This window comes from Atheta coriaria, unplaced genomic scaffold (assembly GCF_025399875.1).
Source record: "Atheta coriaria isolate IRGN ID8LTWV9N9 unplaced genomic scaffold, Caltech_Dcor_3.1 hic_scaffold_2_pilon, whole genome shotgun sequence".
Classification (NCBI taxonomy): Eukaryota; Metazoa; Arthropoda; class Insecta; order Coleoptera; family Staphylinidae; genus Dalotia; species Dalotia coriaria.
The window spans coordinates 4,241,936-4,268,533 of record NW_027045444.1 but is presented as its reverse complement, the minus strand read 5'-3'; the positions used below and the strand labels follow the sequence as shown (position 1 = coordinate 4,268,533).

General features: G+C 40.0%; 6 protein-coding genes and 2 long non-coding RNA genes across 12 annotated transcripts; 4 read left to right on the top strand and 4 right to left on the bottom strand.

The window, feature by feature from the left end:
- The first annotated feature begins 1,065 nt into the window (after positions 1-1,065).
- Positions 1,066-2,909, top strand: LOC135800306 (uncharacterized). Its single transcript, XM_065313508.1, has 4 exons — positions 1,066-1,231; positions 1,690-1,861; positions 1,917-2,498; positions 2,556-2,909. Exons 1-4 carry the CDS (start codon positions 1,217-1,219, stop codon positions 2,660-2,662), a joined length of 876 nt encoding a protein of 291 aa, XP_065169580.1. The 5' UTR covers positions 1,066-1,216; the 3' UTR covers positions 2,663-2,909.
- Positions 2,910-4,873: 1,964 nt separating this feature from the next.
- LOC135802505 (uncharacterized) lies at positions 4,874-6,096 on the bottom strand. Its single transcript, XR_010550569.1, has 2 exons — positions 5,690-6,096; positions 4,874-5,323 (listed from the first exon to the last, which is right to left on the bottom strand). It is a non-coding gene; the product is annotated as an uncharacterized lncRNA (long non-coding RNA).
- Positions 6,097-6,475: 379 nt separating this feature from the next.
- Positions 6,476-7,853, bottom strand: LOC135800317 (uncharacterized). Its single transcript, XM_065313518.1, has 3 exons — positions 7,808-7,853; positions 7,303-7,734; positions 6,476-7,238 (listed from the first exon to the last, which is right to left on the bottom strand). The coding sequence occupies exons 2-3, from the start codon at positions 7,665-7,667 to the stop codon at positions 6,617-6,619; spliced, it is 987 nt and encodes a 328-aa protein (XP_065169590.1). The 5' UTR covers positions 7,668-7,734; positions 7,808-7,853; the 3' UTR covers positions 6,476-6,616.
- A 215-nt stretch (positions 7,854-8,068) lies between these two features.
- Nep3 (Neprilysin 3) lies at positions 8,069-14,498 on the top strand. Of its 3 annotated transcripts, none has more exons than XM_065316813.1 (9): positions 8,069-8,432; positions 9,798-9,864; positions 10,226-10,416; positions 10,479-11,306; positions 11,426-11,574; positions 11,627-11,976; positions 12,040-12,201; positions 12,435-12,707; positions 13,393-14,498. In XM_065316813.1, the coding sequence occupies exons 1-9, from the start codon at positions 8,421-8,423 to the stop codon at positions 13,755-13,757; spliced, it is 2,397 nt and encodes a 798-aa protein (XP_065172885.1). In that variant the 5' UTR covers positions 8,069-8,420; the 3' UTR covers positions 13,758-14,498. The 3 variants fall into 3 exon arrangements, with proteins under 3 accessions (XP_065172885.1, XP_065172886.1, XP_065172884.1); XM_065316814.1 differs by lacking the exon at positions 8,069-8,432 and adding an exon at positions 9,205-9,364; XM_065316812.1 differs by lacking the exon at positions 8,069-8,432 and adding an exon at positions 9,205-9,484.
- Positions 9,916-11,360, bottom strand: LOC135803236 (uncharacterized). The gene is made up of 2 exons (XR_010550772.1): positions 11,225-11,360; positions 9,916-11,057 (listed from the first exon to the last, which is right to left on the bottom strand). It is a non-coding gene; the product is annotated as an uncharacterized lncRNA (long non-coding RNA).
- Positions 14,499-15,090: 592 nt separating the features above from the next.
- LOC135803230 (apyrase-like) lies at positions 15,091-17,803 on the top strand. The gene is made up of 6 exons (XM_065316818.1): positions 15,091-15,386; positions 15,783-16,002; positions 16,060-16,666; positions 16,725-16,882; positions 17,132-17,222; positions 17,283-17,803. Exons 1-6 carry the CDS (start codon positions 15,250-15,252, stop codon positions 17,762-17,764), a joined length of 1,695 nt encoding a protein of 564 aa, XP_065172890.1. The 5' UTR covers positions 15,091-15,249; the 3' UTR covers positions 17,765-17,803.
- An 832-nt stretch (positions 17,804-18,635) lies between these two features.
- On the bottom strand, positions 18,636-21,019 carry LOC135803231 (sorting and assembly machinery component 50 homolog). The gene is made up of 7 exons (XM_065316819.1): positions 20,634-21,019; positions 20,470-20,556; positions 20,035-20,396; positions 19,804-19,981; positions 19,473-19,742; positions 19,124-19,412; positions 18,636-19,066 (listed from the first exon to the last, which is right to left on the bottom strand). The coding sequence occupies exons 1-7, from the start codon at positions 20,652-20,654 to the stop codon at positions 18,888-18,890; spliced, it is 1,386 nt and encodes a 461-aa protein (XP_065172891.1). The 5' UTR covers positions 20,655-21,019; the 3' UTR covers positions 18,636-18,887.
- A 341-nt stretch (positions 21,020-21,360) lies between these two features.
- Positions 21,361-26,596, top strand: LOC135803229 (ubiquitin carboxyl-terminal hydrolase 2-like). Of its 3 annotated transcripts, none has more exons than XM_065316815.1 (8): positions 21,361-21,590; positions 22,039-22,311; positions 22,378-23,158; positions 23,994-24,595; positions 24,663-24,909; positions 24,978-25,056; positions 25,115-25,346; positions 25,798-26,596. In XM_065316815.1, the coding sequence occupies exons 2-8, from the start codon at positions 22,100-22,102 to the stop codon at positions 25,886-25,888; spliced, it is 2,244 nt and encodes a 747-aa protein (XP_065172887.1). In that variant the 5' UTR covers positions 21,361-21,590; positions 22,039-22,099; the 3' UTR covers positions 25,889-26,596. The 3 variants fall into 3 exon arrangements, with proteins under 3 accessions (XP_065172887.1, XP_065172888.1, XP_065172889.1); XM_065316816.1 differs by having other exon boundaries at positions 21,810-22,311; XM_065316817.1 differs by having other exon boundaries at positions 21,365-21,590; positions 22,378-22,645.
- Positions 26,597-26,598: the final 2 nt, after the last annotated feature.

The following is a 26,598-nucleotide window of genomic DNA, read 5'->3' as shown; positions in this document are numbered from 1 at the left end:
TTCAAGCGCACATCTTAAACAACAACTACAAGAAGAAAAAATCAAAACCGTTTTCGTAAAGTTCTAGTTCTAGTTCTACTCGCCTCACAACGCAAATCTTCCCGCACAGACAAAACCAAATTCACTACATTGTTAACCAAGTTAACCAAGGAAGAGAATGATGATGAATATGCGGATGTCTCGTGTCCGTGTCGAAGAGTCAAGAGTTGAATCGAAATTAAAATCTCATACTCTCACATACACGCGCTACCGGTGTGCGCGCAACTATCACTTAACGCGTCAGGCACACAATTTTTAATCCGCAACTTGCTTTAAAATAATCGCATTATGTCTTCTCTTCGATTAATGCAACATTTCACTTTGTAAATTTTGAGATTCCTATCGAAATTTTTGTCTCAATTCCGGTACTTAATTCCTACTTCGACTAATGGGTAATAAAGCAATTTAGTAATGTGTATATGATTTGATTATGCCTCGTTTCTCGCGATTTATGATTGCGTCACCTGCGCAAAGAGACTGCAGTTGCATTTCCTCTTTGTTTCCCACAGCGAATGTGTAATCTCTATGTAAGGCAATCAAAGTTACACACGCAATTAATTAATATTTATGCTTTGCACACTTTCCAATCGCAAAAAAAATGCCCCAAAATATTTGCGAAAAAATTTGCCAAATGTGTAACCTGATAAAATCAACACGTAATAAATCAGTCACGCTTGAAATTCGCGTCTTGCCAAAACACATCAAAGAGTAAAAGTTGGACCGTTACTCGACCGAACATGCAAGCATGATGAGTCCTCCAACAACAACAACAACAACAACAGCTGTACGCCTAATAATTCCATGCGCGTCTTCTTCTCTAAGTCTTTCGTATCTCTCACTTGTTGGCAACAATCGAAAGCCAAAAGAGCGCCACTCCAAAAAGCCGCAATTTCTCCCGCTTGAAGAAGAAGAAAAAGAAGAAGCGCATCACTATTCTCTGGCCGGTGGTGGGTGGCGCCCAGGGGGGCTGCGACGCTTATTTAAATCGACCGGCGGATGCGTCGTGCATCATCAGTCCGCCAACCAGCGCCAGCCGAAGAAGCAAAGAAGCGCAGCCGACCACGTTGAGCCGGGTGCAAGCTTTGTGATTTTCGATCGTTGATTAGATATTAGTTCATTTTGCATCGAGCGTAGACAAAGTGTGTCACACGTCGTAATAGGAACCAATTAGAACAAAATGAAGCCACTTATTGTAAGTTGATCAAAACAATTACTATCTTTTAATTAATTTAAAATTAATTAATTATTATATTTAAACATACTGTATATTTTAAACTTTTTCTTTTTGACTTGTCTCATCAACTACTCGCACACAGCATAATAAATCTAATAAGCGATAAAAACAACAACAATTGCCGGGCAAAGATGACGCGCAAGAAGAAATTAGAATGAGATGATATCTCCGCCTGCCTGATGGCGCGCGCGCGTACTTTCTATTTCCCATAGTGGAAGTCACGATAATCGCGCGCGTTTTTTACGGTTTCACACGGCGCACGCTTTGTTCTCCGGCGCGACTATCACTTCTCCGCGGGAAACGTAATTGTCTAATTGTCTAATGATGCAAGCAGTTGCTGGCGCAGTGAACAGCAAGAAGGCGGATGTGTTAACAAGCAATAAAAGTGAATGAATTTAATGCCGTTTGATTTGCAGGTGCTTTGTTGTGCGATAGCACTGGCGTCCGCGCGTCCGGAGGCCGGATACAGCTATAGCCCGCCGTCGAGCTCCTACGGCGCGCCTAGTGGCGGCGGCGGTGGTTTCGGCGGTGGCGGTCATGGAGGCGGCGGCGGCGGTGGACATGGAGGCGGAGGTGGATTCGGAGGAGGTAATTATCAATACTAAATTAAAATTTTCAGGAAAATAATTAAACTTTTAAACAGGCGGTGGATTTGGCGGCGGCGGAGGTTTCGGAGGCGGTGGAGGATTTGGCGGAGGTGGTGGATTTGGAGGCGGAGGCGGATTTGGCGGCGGTGGTGGAGGTGGATTTGGAGGCGGCGGAGGCGGTGGTTTCGGCGGAGGATTCGGCGGTGGTACCACCGTGCAAAAACACATCTACGTCCATGTGCCACCACCAGAGCCCGAAGAGTTCAGACCACAGCGACCGATTCAGGTAGCCGCCCCACAGAAACACTACAAGATCATCTTCATTAAGGCTCCATCGGCGCCAACGCCAACCGCACCAGTCATCCCACTCCAACCGCAAAACGAAGAAAAGACACTCGTCTACGTTCTGGTCAAGAAACCGGAAGAAGCGCCCGAAATCAACATCCCACAACCGGTGCCCACACAACCCAGCAAACCCGAAGTCTACTTCATTCGCTACAAGACCCAGAAGGGAGCCGGTGGTGGCGGCGGATTCGGCGGCGGTGGCGGTGGTGGATTTGGAGGTGGTGGCGGCGGTGGATTCGGAGGAGGCGGCGGCGGTGGATTTGGCGGTGGCGGCGGCGGCGGATTCGGCGGCGGTAAGTTAAAAATTAAACCTTAACTAAACCCGATTTAATTCTTTGATTTTAAAATAGGCATTGGCGGAGGACACGGAGGCGGCGGCGGAGGTGGTGGCCACGGCGGTGGTGGCGGCGACATTTCATCCAGCTACGGCCCACCGGGCAAGTCTGGTCCGTACTAGACTCCATCAGCCAGCGATCGCGATCATCTATCGGCCGGCAACCGGTTTGCACATCGCGCAAGTCGTGCAAATCGCGCGTTGGCCGATCTGCCAATGTGACTTATCTTTACGGGTTCGACGGGCACACACCGGCGCAATTCGTAAATTCGTGTAAATATTTTCGTGTGCAATATGTTTTAATATGTTATAAGCTCTTTTATTGTATTTTATTATTGTATTTTTGCTACAATACGGTGACAATAAATGTATTTTTAGAAAAACACAAAAAACTCCATTTTCCTCTTTAATGAACAACCACAAAGTAAAAAAATCGAGAAAACCTATTTGAAATTCAAATTACGACCCTACCAGAAGAAAAAATTGCGAAAGAAGAAAGAAGGGTTACAGAAAACCGAAACAAAAAGAAGAGGGGAATACCTAGAAGTGTACCTGTTGAAAAACCCTAAAAAAGTAGAAAGAGAAGCCTATGAAGTTCCAAGTTGTCCTTGGTGAAGTTAAAGTTGCCTAACATTAGTAATCAACTACAAATCTACTTAAAAATAAATAATTTTGTGCATAAATATGTCGTTTGTCACCCCACAACCGACAGATTTTTGCACAAATAATCAAAAATCACTTACTACTTAAGACATCCGGAGATTCTAGCAATGCTGGGTGGAATAGCTAATAACCAAGGACATGGCAACAAGTACCACCCTCCGATTAAGAGCCTCACCACGCCTACCTTTAATCCGGCTCCTGGAAACGGGTACCTGGCCAACGTTTACCACAGGAGGAAGCGTTGATTATTAACTCCCCCGGTGTCCAACGCAGGTAGGTTGCTTGAAGCCGATGATCATCGTCCATCTTGGAAGGTTGGCCTTGGAAAACGGACTTACGCGCACTCGGAATTACTTTTCGTTTCTTATATTCACGCGACACGCACTCGGAATAAAAAATTACTAAACTTGCATTTACCTCTTCTTGTTAATAATTAAATTTAATTTTAATAACGTACTTTCCCTAATCTAACACTAACACAGGTCAGTTGCTAATTCGCGATCAAACAAACAAGAAGAGATTGATATTGAACTAACGCGCACATGCGAAGTCTTCCAGAAGTTCTAGAAGTTCAACGTCGTACGAAATGGTTTTTATCGCGCTTAATGCTGAAAAAGTAAGCAAACAGGTGAATACTCTATGAATTGACGTGGTTTGAAGGTCGCTTTGTGTCCGGATGCCATTTTGGATCGGTCCAGAATGGCTAACACAGGTGTTGAAGGTAATTTTGATACAAAAACGAAGGTGGTGTACCTGTGGGCGCAGGTAAACACACCTATAACGCGATTGGTAACTTATATAAACTAGTAGTAGAAGAATAAAAGGGTCTCGCAGGTAGAATTTTATGTTTAGGGGATGTCTAGGCACATCCCCTAGCCGTAAGGGTGAAAAATGTACGACCAATAACAATTCAGGTCCTTTTTGTGAAAAACTTGCTCGATTTATAGCAAAATCTGTAAAAAATAGAAATTTTCTATGTTAAAAATGTAAAAATCACTAATGGCCGCCGTTGCACACTTGCTGCTCATAAGCTGCCGTGTGCGCCGGTTGAGCCGGCTCGCGGCGGCCGCCGTTGCAACGACTCCGCCATTTTGCACGAAAATGAAAAAAATCGAAAATCTTATAAAATCAACCGAAATCTCCCAATCCAAGACGACAGAAATGTACCCCAGCCCTATCCGCGTTAATTAACGCAAAAACCACCCCGCTGAGTTAATTATTTAAACAATTATTCACGATTTTGTTTCTAAGTCTATAACCCCCGTATGAAAATTTTCAGCCCCCAAAAGAAAACGGAAAAGAATGTTACCAGACACCACCGACTGCTCAAGGGGAAGATGATCACTTAGTTATAAGTTTCACAGCATGCAAGAAGTAAACTAATTAATATTAATGCATTTTCAGTAATTGCTGAAAAATCTACGTGTGCACTTTGCAACAATCAGGACGCTTCTAACAATGAACTTGTTGCAACCTGAAGAAACCAAATTTTACTTTTGCGGTTGATACAGTGCTGCCAATTAAATTCCCCTAGATTCAAACGAAGATGTTCGAAAACATCCGAATGACAGCTGCGGCAACTGTCAAAGTAACCTCACTAATTTTAAATTGTACCAGCATGAAATAATAATTAAATTAACAAATTAACGGATTTAGAATAAACAACATATGTTTTTATTAATATAACTGTTTATTAGTTAAAGGTCTATTGTGTGTATAGTGTGCGTTATGATCCAGTACCAAAAATCATCGGTTTTTGTACAAAATTATATTTATTACCATGAAAGTGTTTAAAATTGAATTATTTTGATTAATTCTGAATTGTTTTAGCCCCACCACCACCACCAGCTGCCTCCGGAGCCGGCACTTGGATCTGAACTGGCTTCACATGGATAGAAGAACATATCTTGGGTGTCAAAGCATTTTATTTTGTTGGAGTCAGTATCATCAGGCCTGGCGACTCTCCAGCCGGAACAAAAGCACCCTGGAGTGGTTTTTGTATCATTCAGAGGTGTTGCAGTAATATTTATGGATACTCCTGCAGGTGCTGTGGTTTTATTTGCTGTTGCATGCAGCCAACAGCATGAAAACATCAATAGAAGTATTGCTGCATACAAACGCCTGTAACAATTGTTTAAACAAATTTAGATTAATTATTATTACTTGTGGTGATTAAGTAGTTAATTAGCTTTGTTTTGATGTATAATTTGTTAAAATCTGATGAATAGTTTTTGAGTTATTCGACAAAATGTGTCAGAAAACATGTGACAACAAAAATATTTAAAAATTGATATATTTTTTTGTAATAAAAGCAACAATTATTAACTTTATTACACAAATTATACATCATTAGAAAGGTAATTTAATTGTCTTTAATCTGATATATAATTTATAGCCCTACGCTAAATATTTAATTTGTTATTAACAATTTTATTGACAAAAGTGTAAAAAATGCAAAAAAATTATGTTAAAACGGTTTTGACTTACATTTTGAAGGCGTTTGTTGATATTAACAGCACGAGCAGTACTGCAACTAAATATAACAAATTGTTATCGGCTCAAAATCGTGTTTATGAATATGCAAATGCAGCTAGCACTTAAAGTAAAGTGACAAGTGCCGAAACAAGCCGCAATATCGTCATTGCCAAAAGTTGCGCTGAAATACAGCATTAATTCCATATCAAGGCTGCGGGGCATCGCTCCGAGAACTATTTTTTGCATAAAAGTTTGTGCGTGGCACATAATCACTCAATACATGAATGTAACAACATTGATTATTTGCATAATGTATTGAAAGTGCTTTTATATAAATATTTCATAAGATTATCTTCGTGCTCGTGATAACAATTGCATTACTCTTGATTCAGTTATAGGTAAATATTGAATTTGTTTATAGAATTTACATTTTGAGTGTTTTTGGTTATAATTTGTTGTTTTTCATTGATTTGCGTATTATTTCTGTGTGTACGATGGTATAATGATTAAATATGTGTAATTTGTTGCACTATTAATAAGAATATTCGCTTGGAATAACTGAAATTGTTGTTAATAATTGTTGTAGACATTTTATTTAATTGTAGGGGATTATTGGTTGAAAACTGTATTGCAGCGCCATCTATGTATGAATTGAATTATTTTTACGCGCACTGTATGTCAAATTAACCTGCTTGCATCAGACGCCGCTAGGGTGCTATTGTTTGAATATTTGAATTTGTTTAAACCAAAAACTATGTTTTACGTGTAAATCTCTAAAACAAATACAAAAAACAAGTCTTTGATATGTATGATAACAAATTTACACCATTATTCATCAAATATGTTACAAATATACACAATTTGTACCAAGTTTCACACCAAAATTACAGTTTTTAAATAAAACCCAAATATCTTCTGAGTTTTCTTACTTTTAACCGTTTAAATTTGTGTGGGACCATTACAATCCACATTATTCACATTACAACTCCTCTCTGGTCCATTTTCATCATTATTCTCCGTCTGTATTCTTCTGTTCTCATTCTCAGCGATTAATTTACAAGCTTCATGATAAACCGGCGGTGGTTCATCTTCCGCCGCATTTCTATTCATAACCAACGCATCATAACTCGGCGGCGGCAACCCACACTGCAATGGCTGTCTTCTAGCACTTCTACAACTTTGTATCTCATGCAATCCGGCTTGTAAAACATTATTGTAAGCCGAACGCTGTTCGCGGACACATGCAAGCACTCTATCCATGAGTTGATCATGATAATCATCATTAACCCGTGGTGTCCACGCATGCGCAGCTTCCGCATCGACAGATTGTCTTAAATCCGACGAATTGTGATTGTATTGACGCAGGAAGTTAATATAACCGTTTTCTACGTTCCCTGGTGGATGTACATGCATAACATGTTCGTTGAGGAGATGTTGTTGCTGCAGGCGTGATGCATGACGTCTTGTAGCTTGTTGCTGCGCATGCATAACGCGCATTTTTTGTTTTTTGTAATAATGGAAGCAACCGAGGAGGAAAGCGCCCAGAATTGTGATGATAAACCTTAAAAACAACAAAACAACGTTAAATATTATCTAAAACATTGAATTAAACATGTTTTACGTACCAAGCATACCAAAACTGTGTCAATGTCTTGTATTCATTGACACAACAGCCGGTGTCACAGCAAACCTCACTTTTCAAGCACGAATAAATCCATTTCTTCATTTCGATGATAACAGGCGGGCAGGTTTGCAGCTGCAGAGTGTGAACAACATCAATGATTTCTTCAGTTGTTGCCATTGAATCCTCATCGCTGGAACTAATTAAATGAATGGGATTCAGTGTGTCCATTGTGTTGTTGCGTTCGCTCTTGTTGAGCGATGATAAGTCTTGAAAGAAATGCAATTTTCCATGCAGATTTATTCGGTGGTGAGGATTGTGAAACAGAGAAACAAGCCACTGGCTGTAACTAGAATCTGCTGTGATCATTGTATGCCATTTGTAAAAGATTGTAAGTGAATTTGACGTTGAATTGTCAGAAAAAACAAGGAATTTGCTGTAACAGACACAAATAAACGTTGTTTTAATGTTGTTTATAATAAATTGTTTTATTTTAATGTTTTGTATACCTCTTTAGGAATAAAGTTGTTGTTTTGTAACGGAAAACAGTTTGAAAACATTTTAAATAAATTAGTTTTGTACTTTTACTATAGGCAACTATTTATTCACCATTTTTGTCAGTTTTATACTATGCAACCAATTTGGCACGTGGAAATTCCTGCTGGCTTTGCAGGAGTGATTTTCGAAAGGGCACACAAATGAAATTCTCTGTTTGCAATGGCAGAGAGGGAGAAAAATCGATATTGCGGGCGCCCGTATGCGTTTATGGCCTTTTTCACGCACACGACGCGCGTGTGTCGCTTCGCCGACGAAAACATTCGACATCGTTGAGTAAAACGCGCAAAAACGCAGGATTTTCATTGGAAAATCTTCCCTAAAGTATTAAAAATCACATTGTACGCTTAAAAATTGCATGGATAAAAGCCAACGTTAAAAACTAACTAGGGCGTCGTCGTGCCGGCAAAATAAACATAGCATAATACAAACAAACTAAATAAATATTAACTTATAGATAAATACTGATAAATATTAGTGAATTAACAACAATAAACGTAACATTTATAGTTTACAAAGGTTTTATAAGTGTTTGAGACGTGAGGGAAGAGGAAAATCTAAGGAAAAATGAGTGTCAAGGTCAGTAAATGCCAAAAATTTGTTTTTATAAAAAAAAAAAATTTTAAAACGCATTTTGACTAAGTTATCTTTAATTAATTTAAACAAATTATACATCAAATTAAAGGTAATTTAAATAGCTTTCTATTGATGTATAATTTGTTAATGTATTAATTTTTACTAAAAAATTATCAACATTTTTGTGTAGATTTGCAATGGGAATCATGTTTAATAAAAATGTAACTTAAATTATTGTTTAAACTAATTTACAAAAACATATTCCGATTGTTTATGACATCATTGGAAAGGGAATTTAACCAGCTATCTAAAAATATATCACTTGCTTATTTACTGTTTATATTTTTCGAGTTATTCACGATTTATCAATGTTGGCCCACATTCCGTAAATATTTGCACATGAAAGTGACATTTAATATACACAAACCTCTTGCGGGCAATAAAACCGCGTAAACATTCATTGCGTACTCAAAACTATCAAGCTACTATTAATATTATCATGTTTACCACATCTCTACTCACAATACTAACAATTGAAACGCTTTAAGATGCGTAACACAAACGCATCATTTACATATGAATCAGAATGGAACAAAATGAAAATCCAAGGCGTATATGAACTTGGAACTTGTGCAAATCGCAATTGTGATTGAAATTGTCGCTATTGTGGCCATGTGCGACCGCAATGACGCGCATCGCACGAAAACGCGCCGAACGCGCCGTTTATTTTTAGTTTTCCATCAAATTTATTCACATTCGTTACGAGTGCTGGTTACATCTGTCTGCGTCTGCGACTCAGTGTGCGGATTAAGGTCGATGTAACACAAATAAATTCGCAATTATTCAATTGTCGCACTTGCGTTGAGTATTCGTGCGTTCACGTGCGATTTATTCGCTTACTAAACGCGCACAAAGAGAAAACTGCGTTTAAATCAGTAAAAAACTGTTTAGTTATTAAGTTTTTGAGTGTTTTGGGTTTGTAATTAGTGTTTTGTGTGTTTTGGAGCTGCTTAAAGTGGATTAAAATGAATGTTTTTGACAAAGCTAAAAGTCGAGTGAGTTTTACGCACAAAAATCACAAATTAAACTACTTAATCAAATTATTTCATAAACATATTATAGATCAACAGAAAGAGAATTTAATTATCTTTCTAACAGTGTTTATTTTGTTTAAAAATAATTATTGGTTAAAAAGTTATTGTTAATTTTTATGAAAAACGCGATAAATATGCGCAAAACATGTTAAAATGCTATTTAACTATACTAAACACTTTCATACATGATTATTAGTTATGTTTATGCGTACTTCAATTATTTCTACAAATAGTAATTGTTGTTATGTTTGTTATAATAGAATATTTGTTGCAGATGACGAGATATAAACACGCGGATTTCGCCGACGATGATTCCGTCGGATCCGTCCAATTAACAGAAGGTAAAAGCAATTTACAACGCATAATTTAATTAAAACTTATAAATTAGTTCATTGCACGTTGATTGTTTGTTATTCCATTTAAATATATCAAATATTCGCGGAGATATAAAGTTTTGAAATTGAAAATTATAATTTAACCTCAAAACTTGTAATTGAATATTAATTTTGTTATAACTTTTAAACTAATTAATTTTTTTAAATTAAACAAATTTAATTTTATAGCCAATTAAATTATCTTTCATTTGATGTATAACAAGTTGCATAACATTAATATTTACTAGGTTTAATTTAAGGTTAAAGTTTTTTTCGTTAAAATTTTCGTTTAATTTTTAAATTTCTAAGTTTTTCGTGTTTATTTCAGGAATAAGTTCAAGTGCAACACATATAAGATACCACACAGGTACCAGCATGTGGAAACGTCGTTCCATGCTTGAGAAAGCCCTTCTGTTACTGGTTGGCACGCTTCTATTCGTCGTTATGGTCCTGGCTTTCCTTCTAAGTTCAGCCGATCGCCATTTACGCGATATCCGCTTGAATAACCTCAAAGAAAAGGTACCACAACACAAAATCATCTAATCACCTCCCAATTAATTAATATCCAACATAATTTCCAGCAAAACAAACTCGACAACCAGTCGAATCAAGTCCCAACAACACCAAACCGCGTTGAATCCGATTTGGGTCCGCCATGTTTAAACGCCACCTGCATCCACATCTCCAGCGACATTTTAGCATCCATGGACTCATCAATCAACCCATGCGATGATTTCTATGCGTATGCCTGCAACGGCTGGTTGAAAGCCAATCCAATCCCGGATGGCAAAACCACCTGGTCGACATTCATGAAGCTAGAACAACAGAATCAAATGGTCATCAAGCGTGTCCTCGAGAAACCCATCGAAACACTCAAATCCAAAGCGGAACAAAAGGCAAAACTCTACTATGAATCCTGTCTGGATGTTAATGAGACTGTGGAGGCCTTAGGGTCACAACCAATGCTTGATCTTCTACTGGGACTTGGCGGATGGAATGTCACCACGAAGGATTATGATATCACCGAGTTTGACTTCCAAATGACGCTGCAAGTGATCCAGAACAGATATAATATCGACGGATTGTTTTCTTATGCTGTAGGAGAGGATGACAGGAATTCATCCAGGCATGTCCTGCAGGTTGATCAGTCCGGGTTGACTCTGCCAACAAGAGAGCATTATTTGAATGTGACAGAACACAAGAAGATTCTGGATGCGTATTTGGAGTATATGACTAAAGTTGGGGTGTTGTTGGGCGGTGAGCAGGAGAGTACCAGGAGGCAGATGAAGGCTGTGATTGAATTCGAGACGAAAATGGCGAATATTACCATTCCGAATGAGTTGCGCAGGGATGAGGAACAAATGTATAATTTATACACGATTACTGAGCTGCAGGAAAAAGCTGGATTTGTAAGTTTTGTTAAATTTTGTTTTTTGTGCTTCCACAAAGCTGTGTAAAGCTCCTACAAAGCTCACAACCTAACTTTATCAGCTGATTTAGTATTAATTGTGTGATTTTTGTGTTTTAGATTAACTGGCGTGATTTCTTTGAGAATGCTCTGCACCAAGTGAAGAAAAAGGTCAACAAGAAGGATAACGTTGTGGTTTATGCACCTGATTACCTGAAAAACCTCACAATTTTAGTGAAAACTTATCAACAGACTGTCGAAGGCAATGTGTACGTCTACTCGCAGTTCTAAAATACAATTCTTATGTGAATTTCTTTCTAGAACATTGAACAATTACCTAATATGGCAAATAGTCAAGAATTTCGTCGGTTGCTTGTCGAAACCCTTCCGAGATGCAAACAAAGGCCTCCGGAAGGCGCTGGTGGGTGCAGAAGGTGGTGAAGAACCACAATGGAGATATTGTGTGGCTGACACGAACAATGTGCTGGGTTTTGCTGTGGGCGCCATTTTCGTGCGTGAAGTCTTCCAGGGTGATAGCAAGATACATGCAGAGGCTATGATCAACAATGTGAGGAATGCTTTCAAGAAGAACTTCAAGAATTTGGATTGGATGGATAAAGAGACTCGGGAAGCTGCTGAGGCTAAAGCTGATGCCATTAGTGATATGATTGGTATGATAAACACTGAAAAATGTTGTTTTTTGAGTGTTTTAAGTGATTTTTTTGTTTGTTTAGGATATCCTGACTTCATACAGGATCCCAAACAGCTGGATGAGAGGTACAAGACGTTGGAGATTCGTGGGAATACGTTTTTCCAGAATAATATCAAGTTGATGCAGTATACACTGTTGAAAAACTTGGAGAAAATCAATCAACCTGTCAACAAAACTTCATGGGGTGAGTTTTTGTGCATTTTTACTCATAACTTTCTTTAGAATTAAGCAATTTGTATTATTTTTACACCATTCAATAGATAATTAAATTATCTTTAAAATGATGTATGATTACATGTATAAATATTTACGGGAGTTTGTTTAAACAATGCGTAAAGTTAAAATTAATTTTTTTAACGAAAAAAATATTTTTTTTTAAATTTTGGATTAAAATTAATTAAAACAATGTTTGTTTAGGTATGTCACCGTCTACAGTCAACGCCTACTACACGCCAACCAAGAATCAAATGGTTTTCCCGGCAGGAATCCTGCAGAATCCTTTCTATGACCCGAAATATCCGGCGTCGTTGAACTACGGCGGCATGGGTGTTGTCATGGGGCACGAATTAACGCACGGATTTGATGACCAAGGGCGAGAGTTTGATAAGGAGGGTAATCTGCACCAGTGGTGGAATAACAAGACCATCGAGAGATTTAAAACACGCACAAAGTGTGTCTCCAATCAATACAGTAAGTTTTTATGCGCATTTTTTCTTAGGAATTAAAATTTCATCTCTATGATTCCCGTTTTAACTAGGTTATAGATTGTATCTTATAGAAAATCCGTAGATTAAGAATCTACGATTTGTTTCTTTTTATCTCTTTTAGTTTACGAGATATTCGCAATTGAAAAAAAAAAACGTCAAAATTTGAAGAATTTAAATTTTTCGCACTTTTAGTCGCGTTTTTCGACCTTTTACCCCATGAAATTAAATTATTTTATATTTTCATCTGATAGAGAATTTTCCAATCTTCCATAATCGCTAATTTTATGGTTGCTATCACTTTTAGTTTACGAGATATTTGCTACCGAAGATCATATAATCATTCCAAAACATTTTATTAAAGTTTTAACTTTGGGTTTGTTTTAAACAAATTTAGCAGCATATTCTAGCAATAAATTATATATCATCTTAAAGACAAATTAATTACCTACAATATTATGTATAAATCATAGAAATCAGATGATTTGTTAAAAAATTACAAACAAAAAACCTAACAAAATCAAAATCAAAAAAACCTATAAAAACACATACCTCACTTCAAATCTAAATAAATATCATTTATACACATTTTATAATATCAACTCATACATCATTTTAAAGACAATTTAATTACCTTTAAACTGATATATAACACTTATAAAATTTCACAGAGAAATACCAACTAAACGAGAAATACATCAACGGCAACCAAACCCTCGGCGAGAACATCGCCGACAATGGCGGCCTGAAAGCCGCCTACCACGCATACCTCGAGTACATGAAAGACAAACCCACGCCACAACCACTCCCCGGCCTTCAACTAAGCGACCGGCAACTATTCTTCGTCGCCTTCGCCCAGGTGTGGTGCTCGGCCATCTCGAAGGAGTCAACCGCGCTGCAAATCGAAAAGGATTCACACTCACCTGCGCAGTATCGCGTCATCGGCTCGCTGAGCAATCTGCGCGAGTTCTCCGAAGCATTCCGTTGCGAGCCCGGCAGCCGCATGAATCCGAAGAACAAGTGCGAGCTGTGGTAGAAAGCGGCCGGGGGCAGGACGCATCGCACTCAAGTGGTCGGCGGCGCTGAGATCGTCCTCGACTGAATGCGTATGCTGGCAGGATTGGGGAATAATATCTACACACAACACACAAACACACGCTCAGATCGTGTTATCTTGTACTTAAGCTGATTTTTGCGACGAATTTACTGTGATTACGTTCGCATGCTGATGATGCTGTTTTCTTGCGCTCTGCCCCCATTTACGAATTGCTTACAATTGAATTAGCTGAACAAATGTGTCATATCAAAACCAAAAATTACTAATGAAAGGCAACTAAGATAAGAGCAACACTATCGAGATAAGTTTAGAGAAGTAAATAGTTATTTATAATGTTTATATGTTATCAGTTGTCAGAGTACCAAAAAAAAACAACGTAAATAAGTCGCCGCTTGATTGATACTTTATATTTTTTACTGTGATATAGACCAAAACTAGAGGTGAAGTAATTGTGCTGTCTGAAAGTGGAAATGTGGATTTACCAGCTAAGATAGAGTAGAATGAAATATTTATACGTATGGAATTGATGGTGATGCTGGCTGGCATGGTGGTGTTAAAGTGTTAGAGAAATTAATGTTTTATCTTTTTGTGTCTTTGGATCATGTTTCATGTTTATACACAGATTGTTTTGCGCCATATTTGTAACAAACTATTGTGAAACGAACAAATGAACCATTTGAACAACTGAGAAACCAATAAATAAACTACTAAGAGTAAGAATTTATAGGATTTTGATTGATTTACCTGTGATTTTCTTCTTTTAGTTTAAAATTAAAATAGTTGATGTAGTAATTTACATGGAATTATTTGAATTAAATAGTTAGACGTTGAAGTGTATTAATATCGTGTTGTGATTGGTTCAATGTCATTTGTCATTTTTGAGTAGATCATATTTCTCGGTTTGATACTGTATATCTCATAATCTCCATTAAATTTTACATACGATGTTGAAATATAACATAACTGCGCATGATATATATGATCCATTTCAAATTTCGCGCGGAATCCTGCACGTTAGACGCGTAAGTTTAGTTCGTACTATCGCTATGCAACCCACAATCCACATAATATCAAAAATGAGTTTTATATTCATTTTCTTGTTAAATCACGTAGAAACTTAAAATACAAGTTGTCAAATAATAGTATTTTATCTTTTGTTACAAATAAAGCACACAATCAATAGATTTCTAGATTCCTTATCAATTTATCCAATCAATATCACTCGCTTCGTTAAATCTCGCTAATCAATCAATCAATCAAGCTTTCAATCACATTGCATCCGTCCGATATGAAATACTCAATTGATTTCCAAATAAAATTCTTGCCAATTGCACGCTTAGTGATTTCGGAGGAGGGTTCAAGGCTTTTTCAAGTGTAAATAAAATTAATCGCGCTACAAGTTAAAAATCAGTAGATCTGTGCAAACTATTGCGATAGTTACTGTTTGCTCATGTGTTTGGCTTGAAGTAAAATGAATTTATTAACAATAATTGTGTGCTGTGTGCTTGGTTATGCCGTAGTGGCTTTACCAAGCAAGGAGGGCGGCAAAACTACTTCTCAAAGTGATTTGGAACTGACAATTGTTCATTTTAATGATTTTCATGCAAGGTATGTTCGTTTTTTTACGTAAAAAGTTATTAAAAATGGTGTTACAAGCTTCATAAACTATTATTTTAATAGTTTTAGACAGAACTATAACGTTAGAGTTATTAAATTAATCGTGAGAACGAATTTACTATAAAAAAACCAAGGTAAAGTAATTTTATTTCGATTTACTCTGAATAACTGCACCGCAGCGCCCTCTATGAATAAATCAGTGAGTATAGTTTAATGGCGACCGAAAATGATTTCAACGCGTAAAAATGTTGCAAAATTAGCAAATAATTCAATAAAACAATAAAAAAAGCCATAAAATGACACAGAATATCATAAAAACGATTGTTTTCTATCATTTTACTTCCTTAAACTTAATATACTATGACTTATTCATGTTTTTTTTTGTAGATTTGACGAACAAAACCCGACTTCCGGCGTTTGCAAGCCAGGAAATGTCTGCCACGGAGGAATTGCACGCATGTACGAATCTATAATGAATATAATGGACTCAGACACCAACCCAATCTTACTGAACGCCGGGGACAACTTCCAAGGCACTCTTTGGTATTCTCTCTTCAAGTGGAACGTCACACAATACTTCATGAACATGTTACCAATTAAAGCATACGTAATTCCTTTTAAAATCTACGTAAATTTAATAATTCATAAGTTTTTGTCTTTTTAGACAATCGGAAATCATGAATTTGACGATAAAGTCGACGGTCTCATCCCGTTTCTGAAAGCAATCAAAGCCCCTGCGTTGGTATGCAACCTAAACGACACCCTAGTCCCGGAAATCCAAGGATTATACAAGAAATCATTAGTTTTCGAAGTGGAAGGTAAAAAGATCGCGATTGTCGGCGTGGCGTTGACAAGCACACCGGAAATCTCCAACACTGGCGACTTGGGTTTCTTCGATGAGGTCGCTAGTGTCAACGCGGAAGTTGATCGACTCGTCAGAGAGGAAGACATCTTCACCGCCATTGTACTCTCACACGCTGGGTATTTTATTGATATGAAGATAGCGAAGGAGTCTACTGAGAAGATTTCGTTGATTGTCGGCGGGCATTCGCATACGTTTTTGAATAATGGAACAGGAGAAGATGGCACGAAACCGGAAGGAACTTATCCGACTGTGATTAAGAGGGATCTTGATGGGCAGATGGTGCCGGTTGTTCAGGCAGCTTGTTATACTAGGTATTTAGGAAGGTTGAAATTGGTGATTGGGGCGAATGGTGAGGCGGTATCATGGGATGGACAACCGATTTTCATGGCGCCGAGTTTACCGAAAAGTATTTTTTCAGTTTTACCTTGGTATTGCTGTGGTTTTGATGTTTTGGGGGTTTTTAGATGCAAAGATTGTGGAATTGATGAAACCCTGGCAGGAAGCAGTAGAAGCAGCTGGTAGTAAACTGCTGGGATCTACAGATGTGCACCTGGAGGCTGAAACTTGTCGATTTGAAGAGTGTAACTTCGGTAATTTCCTTACGGACGCCATGGTTTTTGCTGTAAGTTGGGTTGCAGTTAATATAGAAGCAAACGTGTAGAATTACGCGCGAAATTTGAAAGTGATACGTAAATATGTATCATTTACATTGTGTTAGTGGCAATGTATGCAATCAAAATTACATATATGATCCCATCAACTTAGTATTCAACCAATCAGAAGTTGGTATTACAACACGTCAGCCTCTAACTATTAACTTCAAATATTACGTTTAAAAACATAAATAATTGTTAATATTTAAACTTTTTAGTATAAAGAACGCGCCCGTGGTGATTCCTGGGCCTATGCCTCACTCGCCATAATGAATTCCGGTGGAATACGTGCTTCCATCCCCGTAGGAAGTAATTTTAATCAAAAATTTCACAAAATACCAACTTAATTCCCCATATTTTTGTTTCTAGACATCACATACAACGATTTAATCACTAGTCAACCATTCGCAAACACTTTCGACGTTGGCACGTTGCAAGGAACCCATATAAAAGCTTTCCTGGAACAGACCGCCTTGCCAACCCGCTTCCGGGACATTCAAGCCAACGTCCAACTGCTACAACTTTCCGGTTTCAAAGTTGTCTATGATTTATCCCAGCCTGAATACCATCGCGTTGTAGACCTGCAATTACTCTGCGCAGATTGTCCCAAACCTGTCTATGAGCCTTTTGATCCTTTGAAGGATTATAAAATAATTGTACCTTCATTTGTCGTCGCCGGGGGTGACGGCTATAACGTAATCCGCGATAATCTTAAGGATCTTGTGATTGGACCGTTGGATATGGACGTTTTGGCTGAGTATCTGTCAAAAGTGAGTCCTGTCACTACTGGGCTTGAAGGACGTATTAGTTTCGTTGGTAAAACACGTCCAAAACGCGAAGCGCTTTACTAAAAGTCTTAAAAACAATAAATAAATACAAATAAAGATGAATTATGAGTTATTTTGACAGGAAATAACCTCAAAACACATGACATATGCAAAATGGCGTCAATTTCAGTCATTCAAACGCAAAAATCAAGTAAAACACGTGTAAACATGAATTACACGTTATTTTTACAGAAAATAACCTCAAAATATGAGACATATGACATCTGACGTCAATTTCTGTCAATCAAACCCAAAATTCTATTAAAATACATATAAACTTGAATTACGCGTTATTTTGACCGGAAATAACCTCAAAACACATGACATGTGACATATACCGCCCATTTCCGTCTGTCAAACTCGAAATTCAAGTAAAACACCACTAAAACACTTGTAAACATGAATTACGCGATATTTGGACAGAAAATAACCTCAAAACACATGACAAGTGACATCTGACGTCACTTTCCGACAATCAAACGCAAAATTCCATTAAAATACATACAAACACGAATCACGCGTTATTTTGGCAGCAAATAACCTCAAAACACATGACATCTGACATCTACCATCCATTTCCGTCTGTCAAACGCAAAATTCCAGTAAAAATGCATCCGAAAACAATTTCAACTAAAATAAAATGAACTACAAGACAATGGAGTACGACGCCCTTGACCTAATCTCCGGCGACAAGCTGGACGTCACACTGTTACCCGTAATCCTCAATTCTAACCTCAAAATCACACTAAAACCATAATTTCAAGGGCTTTCAAGGATCCCTCCTGATCTCGGTGCTGTGGATAAGCTGCGTCATCTTCATCACCGTCCTCTTCACCTACACCTACTCGACGCTCGAGGAACTCTGGTGGAGTTAATAACACCTGCCCGACACATCTTCACAGAATAATTCATTTCTCAAGGTCAAACACAACAACATTACATTCGTACGGGATGTTACGCTAAATGCATCAAGAGACCCAACCGCAATCAATATTGACGCTGCAATATCGAATCAAATACGAGGCAGTAGAGTGTTTTTTGAATTGTAATAAACTAGCACTCGGAGCGAGCAATCTGATTTGTGACTAGGCTACAGCTACACGCCCACACAGCGAGTGTATATGTGTGGGGCTGGGTGAGCTGTTTATCATATGAACTGCACGCCGATGCCAAATTGGACGCCGGGATTGACGCGATCGTCCTGCTCCGACCGCAGCGGGAAACAATAGTTGACTTCGACGCGCGCCATCTGTCCAAGCCGGACGGCAACACCCACACCGGAAGACACACGCATATTGTTTCGTAATTGATCCACAATTGGTTCATCTGAAATATTTCAATATTTCAATATTAATATAGTGATATTTTGATGTATTTTTATACCTTTGTTTGGGTCAGCGACATTTCCATAGTTAACGAATAAATGTGTGCGAAATAACTCGCCGAAACCCCCTCTGCCGGGCCTGAATGGCAGCGGTGTGTACAAATGCAGCCCGCCGGAGAAGTAACACAGCGAGCCGAGCGCATCTTCGCCGGATTTCGGCCCAATGCCGCGTGATTTGAACCCGCGCAAGGATAACGGCCCACCGAGGTGGAACATATCGCACACGCTGATTTGTTTATCGTCGCTGATTGATTTCATCAGACCGGCGGCCATTGTGGTTTGCAATACCTGCATATGTAAATCTATGTTAGGCAACCAGTTATACACGAAAAATATGCAAAGACTTACAAAATCATCGATTATCGAATAGTTGCTTTGTAGATACAGTTCATTCTTTACAAAACCAACATTACCACCCAAACCGGCTAATTCCGTGGTGAATTGAAAGAGTGAACCGCATGTTGGGAAAATGGCTTCGTCGCGTAGATCCGATGACAAGATGTGACGTAATGCCGATTTTAACGTAGCACCCGACTCTTCACGAATGTCAAACGATGAGTTACGACTAAATACGCCCAAGTCGCGTATACTTGCGTCGTATTGAAAGTTGTGTTTAACCTAAAAACATAAATATTTTCATGTTAGTGTTTGATGTGTTTTAAAATTAAATAAAACTTACAAGTGGAAATGAATTAATGCCGAAATCAAGCACCAGTCCACGCTCGCGCAGTTTAAACCCAGATGTCGGCCATTCGCTGTGCCGCTGATAGACAGATGCCGATAATACAGGATTCCTTCCGCCTATCAACGGCTTAATGAACGCCACGTTGAAATTGTTGGTGCATTTTGATCCGTAACTAAATAATCAATGTTTTTAGATGTTTTAAAGTTAATTTTTCATGTTTTAAACCTGTAATCTGCTTGGACGCGTTCACCGCGCCCCGCCATATTGGGCGCCTTCAAGCCAACCACCAATGAGCCTTCGTTGTTGTTGCCGATCTCGGTGGTAACGCCACCTACAAGCCGGCGCAACTCTTTCACCTGAAACGTAACCTCCAGACCATCCGGCGTCGCCTTGCGCCCTCTGCTGATGTCAATGTGCACTGCAATGTTCCTAAACAGATTCAGCTGATCCAGCTTCATCCTGGCTTTGTGTGTCTTGAAGAGCACATCTTCAAACGTCTCTGCTGTGAAGATATCCTTAACGACCGACTCGACAATGTCGTTTTTTGTGCGCCCCAGGCCTTCCACATGAATCCTATCAACTCTTGCCTGAACATTTAATTACATTTAATTACATTTAATTTAGGTTATTTTGTTGATAAAAATTCAGTTTTATACATACTGGTACAGTTAATGGTAGTTGTTTGGTCTCCTGACACTCCTCATAGTTGATATCTGCCTTGGGCAGGTGACTTGCAGCCTGTCCTTCCTTTTTAACATAAAAATTTTTAGTTTTATAGGAGTCAAAACACTGATTTTGAGGTTAGAATGTTACACAATACTTACTTTTGCATGCACGGTGCCCATTTCACCTTCGCACGCGGTGATAAGTGTTTAAGTACTGATGTTTAATTTACACGTTGCGAATTTAATTGATAGTGATATCTGGAGTGTTCATATGAATAAAAGCGAATTTAATTTGGGCGATGATTTCGTGCCGACGCACGAGACGTCAGGGAGAGATCGAATGGTGCTTGCCTCGGAGCAAAACGTAGAGATGGCGTGGTGTGTGTACGTGATTTGATTCGTACACAATGAATTTTTGTTCAAATGATCCAAAATGTTAATGTTCTGCCGCGAAATGATTATACACCATTCTGGAAATTAGGCAAGATATGTTTAAATGTTGTACGCGATGACAATTTGTAAATTTCGCTGTCAAAATCTTCAGAATGTCAAAATTAGCGTTTTATACAATAAACGATTGCAATTGTCATCAACAAAGTGTTAATAACAATTAAATTAACGCTAAATAACACTCTATATTGTATTCACATGCAATTATCTTATTATTATTAAATTATTGTTGTTTTAGTTTGTGTATTGTGTAAATCACGTGTAAATATTTGACATTGGTGTATTTTGGGTTGCCTACCCATTAGGCGCACCGCGCGTAAATTCAAACGTACTGCTACGCGACTGCCACCAAAAGAAGGCGTGCAGGACATTACGTAATCCATAATACGTGCGTTAAGGTCACACTGCAGGCACGGCGCGCGCGAGTGTGTGTGGAAGGGAGTGCGCACGCACGTCGATGACGAACATGGCGACGTCGGCGCGAGCGCTCCGCAGTGCAAGCGAGCGTCGCCTCCGCTCCTGAATTCCTGCCGTACGCAGAGGAGAACAATACACGCGTAGTGCCCACCCGACCACCACCCGCCCTCCAACCGCAAGAAACCAGTAACCAACACCTCATCTATTCATCGCGCCACGAATTGGGATTAATTAACCGGAGAGAAAAAGGTGCGTTTCGCTCGCCAATTATTAATTCTCCTGCTGGCGTGTGTGTGAGTGTGTGTGCGCGTCGTCGAGTGACACAGTGCGCGCGTGCTGCTCTGCTCCACTTCGCCTCTGACCTTGCCGGAGTTTTTTTATTCACGCGCTCACCTGCACGCAGCAGGAGGATAAAAATTCGATCAATTTATTAATTCGTGGCGGTCCTTGGCCTTGTTTCACCTACAGAGGCATCAAATTGCACGCGTGAATCGCGTGTGTGTGGGAATGCGGCGCGACGCACTTTTCTAAAAATACGAAATAGCTCCCTGCTTGCGGCCTGGTTATTTTTAACCGCCGGCGTTATTCCTGCAGCATCAGCAGCAGTGTGCAGCAGCCGAAAAATAATTTTATTTTGTACTAGTAATGCGACAGTAGTGTGATGTGTACAGTGTGTTGCCTGCTTGTGTGCTTGTAGGTTATGTCCAGTGTGAAGAAGAGATCAGCCGCTCCGTAGCGCGCGGCACCTGGAATAAAATATGCCTGTGTTGTCCCCGCACCGCAGCACGGCGTCCTCGGGTCTGACAGGCACGTATCGCTCGGGGGGCGGCTACGGTACCTCGCTGGAGGGCGGCCGATACGGCTACGGAGGTGGCGCCAGCTACGTCTCGCCGCGCATCACCTCCTACGCCAGCGAGCGCTACTCAACACGCTCCTACGCCGACTCCAGCGGACGCAGCTATTACTCAAGGTAAGCAAAACCACACCAACCCCGCCCACAACATAACCTAAAACATAAATATCAACAACATTGCAGAGCTGGTAGTATAACAGAAGACGGTTATACATCACGTTTCCGCGAGGAATCCACACGTGAGCCAAGCGTCCGTCGTGATACCATCCTCGATTCGCCCGTGAGGCGGAGTCTGAGCACCGCCTGTGACCTCCCACTACCTACGTCACGCTCGTCGAGTCTATCCGTAGCGGATTCCATCGCTGATCTACGCAATAAATACTCCGCCTCCAATTACGTGCCGGCCGTGATACGCAATCGTGACTCATCGGCCACGCGCAGCGCATACAAGGTAAACCAACAACACGCCGAGCCTAACCTCAACTGCAGTGTGACAACTAACACGACTAATCATCCCGCGACGGATGTGGACAATATGCGTGCGCACGCCGACACTAGCGACGATGACGACGACAATGGCAACCGACCTGCGACGGCGACAGTAGGTGGCGTGTCGGTGCTCGAGATGACGAGGAAGTTTGAACGACGCTGCGTCGCCACCACCACCACCACCACCGCCGCCGCCGGTACATCATCGTCCACGAGTGCCACACATACACAAACACGTGTAAACACTGGTGGTGGTACAGTAGGCCGGCGATTGGCCGGGGGCGGTGCGAAACCTGAATCTAACCTCACGCCACCGAAGAAATCCGCATCACCGACAAAAACAAAGAGTGTCACACTCAATGGCCGCCATGATGACCATGAGAAAGCATCGCTATCATCTGCAACAACAACAAACGGCATTAAAACAACTCAGGAAAATGGCGATTGTGTCAAACTAGCGAAAAAATCCAACAAGGTGAGTCATTCTACGCGTCACAAACGTCAGAATATCTCTCACGCATATAAATTCGACGTGTGTGTGTATATCACAAAATGGCGGCTGCGTGACTTGAATCTCGTTGCACGCGCGCGTTTGTTGTCGTTTGCCAAAAACGCATTCTGCTGCATGCTCAGTTGGTAAATAAACGCTGGTCTGTTACGTTGCCGCCCGTAAATTGTCCGCCATCTTGTCGAAGACGCATGACATGTCCGTCCGGCAACAAGAATATCACAATCGTACGCCTGCCTACACATTCGTAAGTCACATAACCTAAAATGTGAAAATATTTAATACTAATATGATTAATTTACCTACGTGTGTGTTATGATGTGTGTTTGGTTTAAATTTACCTACGTTGGTTTGAACTTGTTGCGAGGCGGTGGATGAGAACCTGGCGCGTCGCGACGCTATGCTATTTTTATCACGGTCTCATTCTGATGAGTGTTGTGGCCATTTTGTTGGAGCGCCAGCCACGTGTTTGGCGCGGTGTGTATTTTTGGCTTCATTCGGGTATCGCCCGTGCGGCGATCACCATAGTCATCCGGTGTGTGCGCGCAGAATGGCGGCGTTGATGACGTCATACTACGTCACAACACTGATGGCGTACGTGGTGTATCCGCTGTGGGTGTCGCTGCTGCTCGTGGTGCTGTTTGCGTTCGTGGTCGGGCTGCTTGATGGCCGCAAACTGAAATTCAATCATTGTTATTACACTCATACCACCACCGAGTATAATAATAACTTTATAGTGTGTTTTTTTTTGTTGTTTGAATTAAACTAATCTAACCTCTAAATTTTGTGTTTTGTGTTTTAGGATGTTAACAGTTGTACCTCACCAAGATTGAACCGGTCGCCGATCGCTAGCAACGGCGGCGGCGCGCTTGGCGGCTCCTCATCGGGGCGGAATTCTCTGGAGCGCGATGGTGCGCGTGCAGCCGGCGGCGCTTCGTGCGAGTCTGCCTCGTCGGGGTCGGCGACGCCAATCACCACGGCGGCGTACGATCGCGCCTCGCCCGTCAAGCAGATGGGACTCAACGGATTGAAGAACATAGGCAACACGTGCTTCATGAACTCGGTGGTGCAGTGCCTGAGCAACACGCGCCCTCTGCTGGAATACGTCAAGAAGGACGGCTACACGGCCGATATTAACACCACGCTGTCGTCGATGAAGGGCGCATTGATCAAGGCATTCGCGCAGGTGATGAAGGAGCTGTGGAGCGAGGACTGCACCGATCGTGTGGTGAATACCGTCGCGCTCAAGAGTCAGATTCAGCGCTTTGCGCCGCGGTTCATGGGGTATTCGCAGCAGGACGCGCAGGAGTTCCTGCGGTATCTGCTCGAAGGGTTGCATGAGGATGTGAATCGCGTCACGAGTAAACCGACGCCAATACATACCGAAATTGATGATAAACTAAGGTATAACCTATAAAAATAACCTTTTTAGTTAAACATAACCTAATTTTGTGTGTTTTTTGTTGGTTAGTGATACGGAGAAGGCGACAGAGTCTTGGCAGAGGTATTTACGACGCGATAATTCGAAAATAGTCGATTTGTTTGTGGGGCAGTTCAAGTCGACGCTCAAATGCACGCATTGCGGCCATTGTTCGGTGACCTTTGATCCCTTCTGGGATCTCTCGTTGCCCATACCGCAGAAAACCGGCGCCATTCGCTTGGCGCAGTGTCTGGATGCATTCACACGCGAGGAAACACTTGATGGTGATGAGAAACCAGTAAGTTCTACCAACTTAACCTCAAATTATGTAAATTACACAATTCTAACCTAAAACATTAATTTCAGACGTGCTCCAAGTGTAAAGAACGTCGGAAGTGTACAAAATCGTTTACGATTCATAAATTTCCCAAAATATTGGTTATACGTAAGTGTTTTTGTAGGTTATGTGTGTTTTTGAGGTTAATTTTTTGTTTTTTTCGTAGATTTGAAGCGTTTCTCGCCGACTGAGCGCTTCCGTGGCAAATTATCCGTGACGGTGGACTTTCCTTTCGAGGGCTTAGACATGAGCGGCTACGCTTCGGAGTCGTCTAACCTCCAATGTCGGTATAATCTGTACGCTGTGTCCAATCACAGCGGGACAACCTACAGCGGCCATTACACGGCCTACTGTCGGCATCCATATTCTGGTTCATGGCATGAATATAATGATTCAAGGTAAGTTCAAAGAGAAAACCGGTATTTTTTTGTTTTGAGGTAAACCGGTATACCGGTATTTTAAAAGATTAAATAATAAAAATACCGGTATTTTGTAAAATAGCCATTAAAAATTTTCGGTATACCGAAAACCGTTTTTTTTTTTAGAAAATACCGGTATACCGGTTTTTTAAAATTAATTAATATAAATACCGGTATTTTTAAGATTTGCAATAAAAAAATACCGGTATTTTCAAAATTTGCCGTTAAAAAATACCGGTTATTTTTAAAATTATTGAAAAAAATATCGGTATACCGCTAATACCGGTATTTGAAACATCAACTAATAAAAAATACCGGTATTTTACACCATCCAGTATTTTTTATAAATAAATCACGGTTAATACCGATATTTTTGTTCTGTTAGGTTATGTTTATCCATCTCTAACCTTAAATGAATGTTTTTCTTTAGGGTGTCGTCGATATCGTCGAAAAGTGTGGTGAGCGGTGAAGCCTACGTGCTATTCTACGAACAGGACGGCAAAGTCTCGGCGCATCTATGACGACGCTGCGTGGAGGGGGAAGACACGAGCGGCACGCCCGCGTAACGCCCATTCTAGTCTGTCGCGCTACTATTTATATTATTTATTACCGATTTTCTTTCTTTTATTACCCACCACCACCACCAGTACTACCACCACCAGACACCGCAAGCATTAAGCGACCTGCGACATTTTGTAAACGAAATCGCCGCCATTTTGTCTATTGTGTTTTTATTTGATTGCGCCGCCGCTAGTCAGAGTCGTACTCTCGTTATATTTCTTGTGTCGCTCGCAGAGTTTTATCGTTTGTTGATACGTTTTTCAAAGTTTATTAATTTATTTCATACCTAACTAATCTAGCTATAGTGTTCTCAAGATGGTGGAGAGATGCGAATGAACAAAAGTGCAAATGGAAACCAAGAAGAATAACAAAACAAAACAAAAAAAAAAGCGAAACCTAACAGTTGGCATTTTTACACATTTTACGCACTTTAATATTAGTAAAAGAAACAAATGAAGATATATATATATATATATATAAATATAAATATATAAATAATGTATATTATATTTAAAAACTTAAAAATGAGTTTTAAAACGAAGCAAAATGAAAAATTTGACATTGAACTCATCGTTACTTAGATATTCTCGTAAAAACAAAGGAAATTGAATTATTATTACACATTTGATTGCAAAACCAATAAAAGTATAACATTTGTTGACCTATAAGC

What these genes read in the sequence shown, in the direction of transcription:
- LOC135800306 (XM_065313508.1), top strand. An exon ending in CGGAGGTGGATTCGGAGGAG is followed by an intron (nt 1,862 to 1,916) that starts GTAATTATCAAT and finishes ACTTTTAAACAG; the next exon opens with GCGGTGGATTTGGCGGCGGC. An exon ending in CGGCGGCGGATTCGGCGGCG is followed by an intron (nt 2,499 to 2,555) that starts GTAAGTTAAAAA and finishes ATTTTAAAATAG; the next exon opens with GCATTGGCGGAGGACACGGA.
- LOC135800317 (XM_065313518.1), bottom strand. Translation starts at nt 7,667, where the DNA reads ATGATCACAGCAGATTCTAGTTACAGCCAGTGGCTTGTTTCTCTGTTT. An exon ending in ACACAGTTTTGGTATGCTTG is followed by an intron (nt 7,239 to 7,302) that starts GTACGTAAAACA and finishes GTTGTTTTTAAG; the next exon opens with GTTTATCATCACAATTCTGG.
- Nep3 (XM_065316812.1), top strand. Translation starts at nt 9,455, where the DNA reads ATGAATGTTTTTGACAAAGCTAAAAGTCGA. An exon ending in TTGACAAAGCTAAAAGTCGA is followed by an intron (nt 9,485 to 9,797) that starts GTGAGTTTTACG and finishes TATTTGTTGCAG; the next exon opens with ATGACGAGATATAAACACGC. An exon ending in TGCAGGAAAAAGCTGGATTT is followed by an intron (nt 11,307 to 11,425) that starts GTAAGTTTTGTT and finishes TTTGTGTTTTAG; the next exon opens with ATTAACTGGCGTGATTTCTT.
- LOC135803230 (XM_065316818.1), top strand. Translation starts at nt 15,250, where the DNA reads ATGAATTTATTAACAATAATTGTGTGCTGTGTGCTTGGTTATGCCGTA. An exon ending in TTTAATGATTTTCATGCAAG is followed by an intron (nt 15,387 to 15,782) that starts GTATGTTCGTTT and finishes TTTTTTTTGTAG; the next exon opens with ATTTGACGAACAAAACCCGA. An exon ending in CGGACGCCATGGTTTTTGCT is followed by an intron (nt 16,883 to 17,131) that starts GTAAGTTGGGTT and finishes TAAACTTTTTAG; the next exon opens with TATAAAGAACGCGCCCGTGG.
- LOC135803231 (XM_065316819.1), bottom strand. Translation starts at nt 20,654, where the DNA reads ATGGGCACCGTGCATGCAAAA. An exon ending in TGGGCACCGTGCATGCAAAA is followed by an intron (nt 20,557 to 20,633) that starts GTAAGTATTGTG and finishes TATGTTAAAAAG; the next exon opens with GAAGGACAGGCTGCAAGTCA. An exon ending in GCATTAATTCATTTCCACTT is followed by an intron (nt 19,743 to 19,803) that starts GTAAGTTTTATT and finishes TTATGTTTTTAG; the next exon opens with GTTAAACACAACTTTCAATA.
- LOC135803229 (XM_065316815.1), top strand. Translation starts at nt 22,100, where the DNA reads ATGCCTGTGTTGTCCCCGCACCGCAGCACGGCGTCCTCGGGTCTGACA. An exon ending in TAGCGAAAAAATCCAACAAG is followed by an intron (nt 23,159 to 23,993) that starts GTGAGTCATTCT and finishes TTTGTGTTTTAG; the next exon opens with GATGTTAACAGTTGTACCTC. An exon ending in TCCCAAAATATTGGTTATAC is followed by an intron (nt 25,057 to 25,114) that starts GTAAGTGTTTTT and finishes TTTTTTTCGTAG; the next exon opens with ATTTGAAGCGTTTCTCGCCG.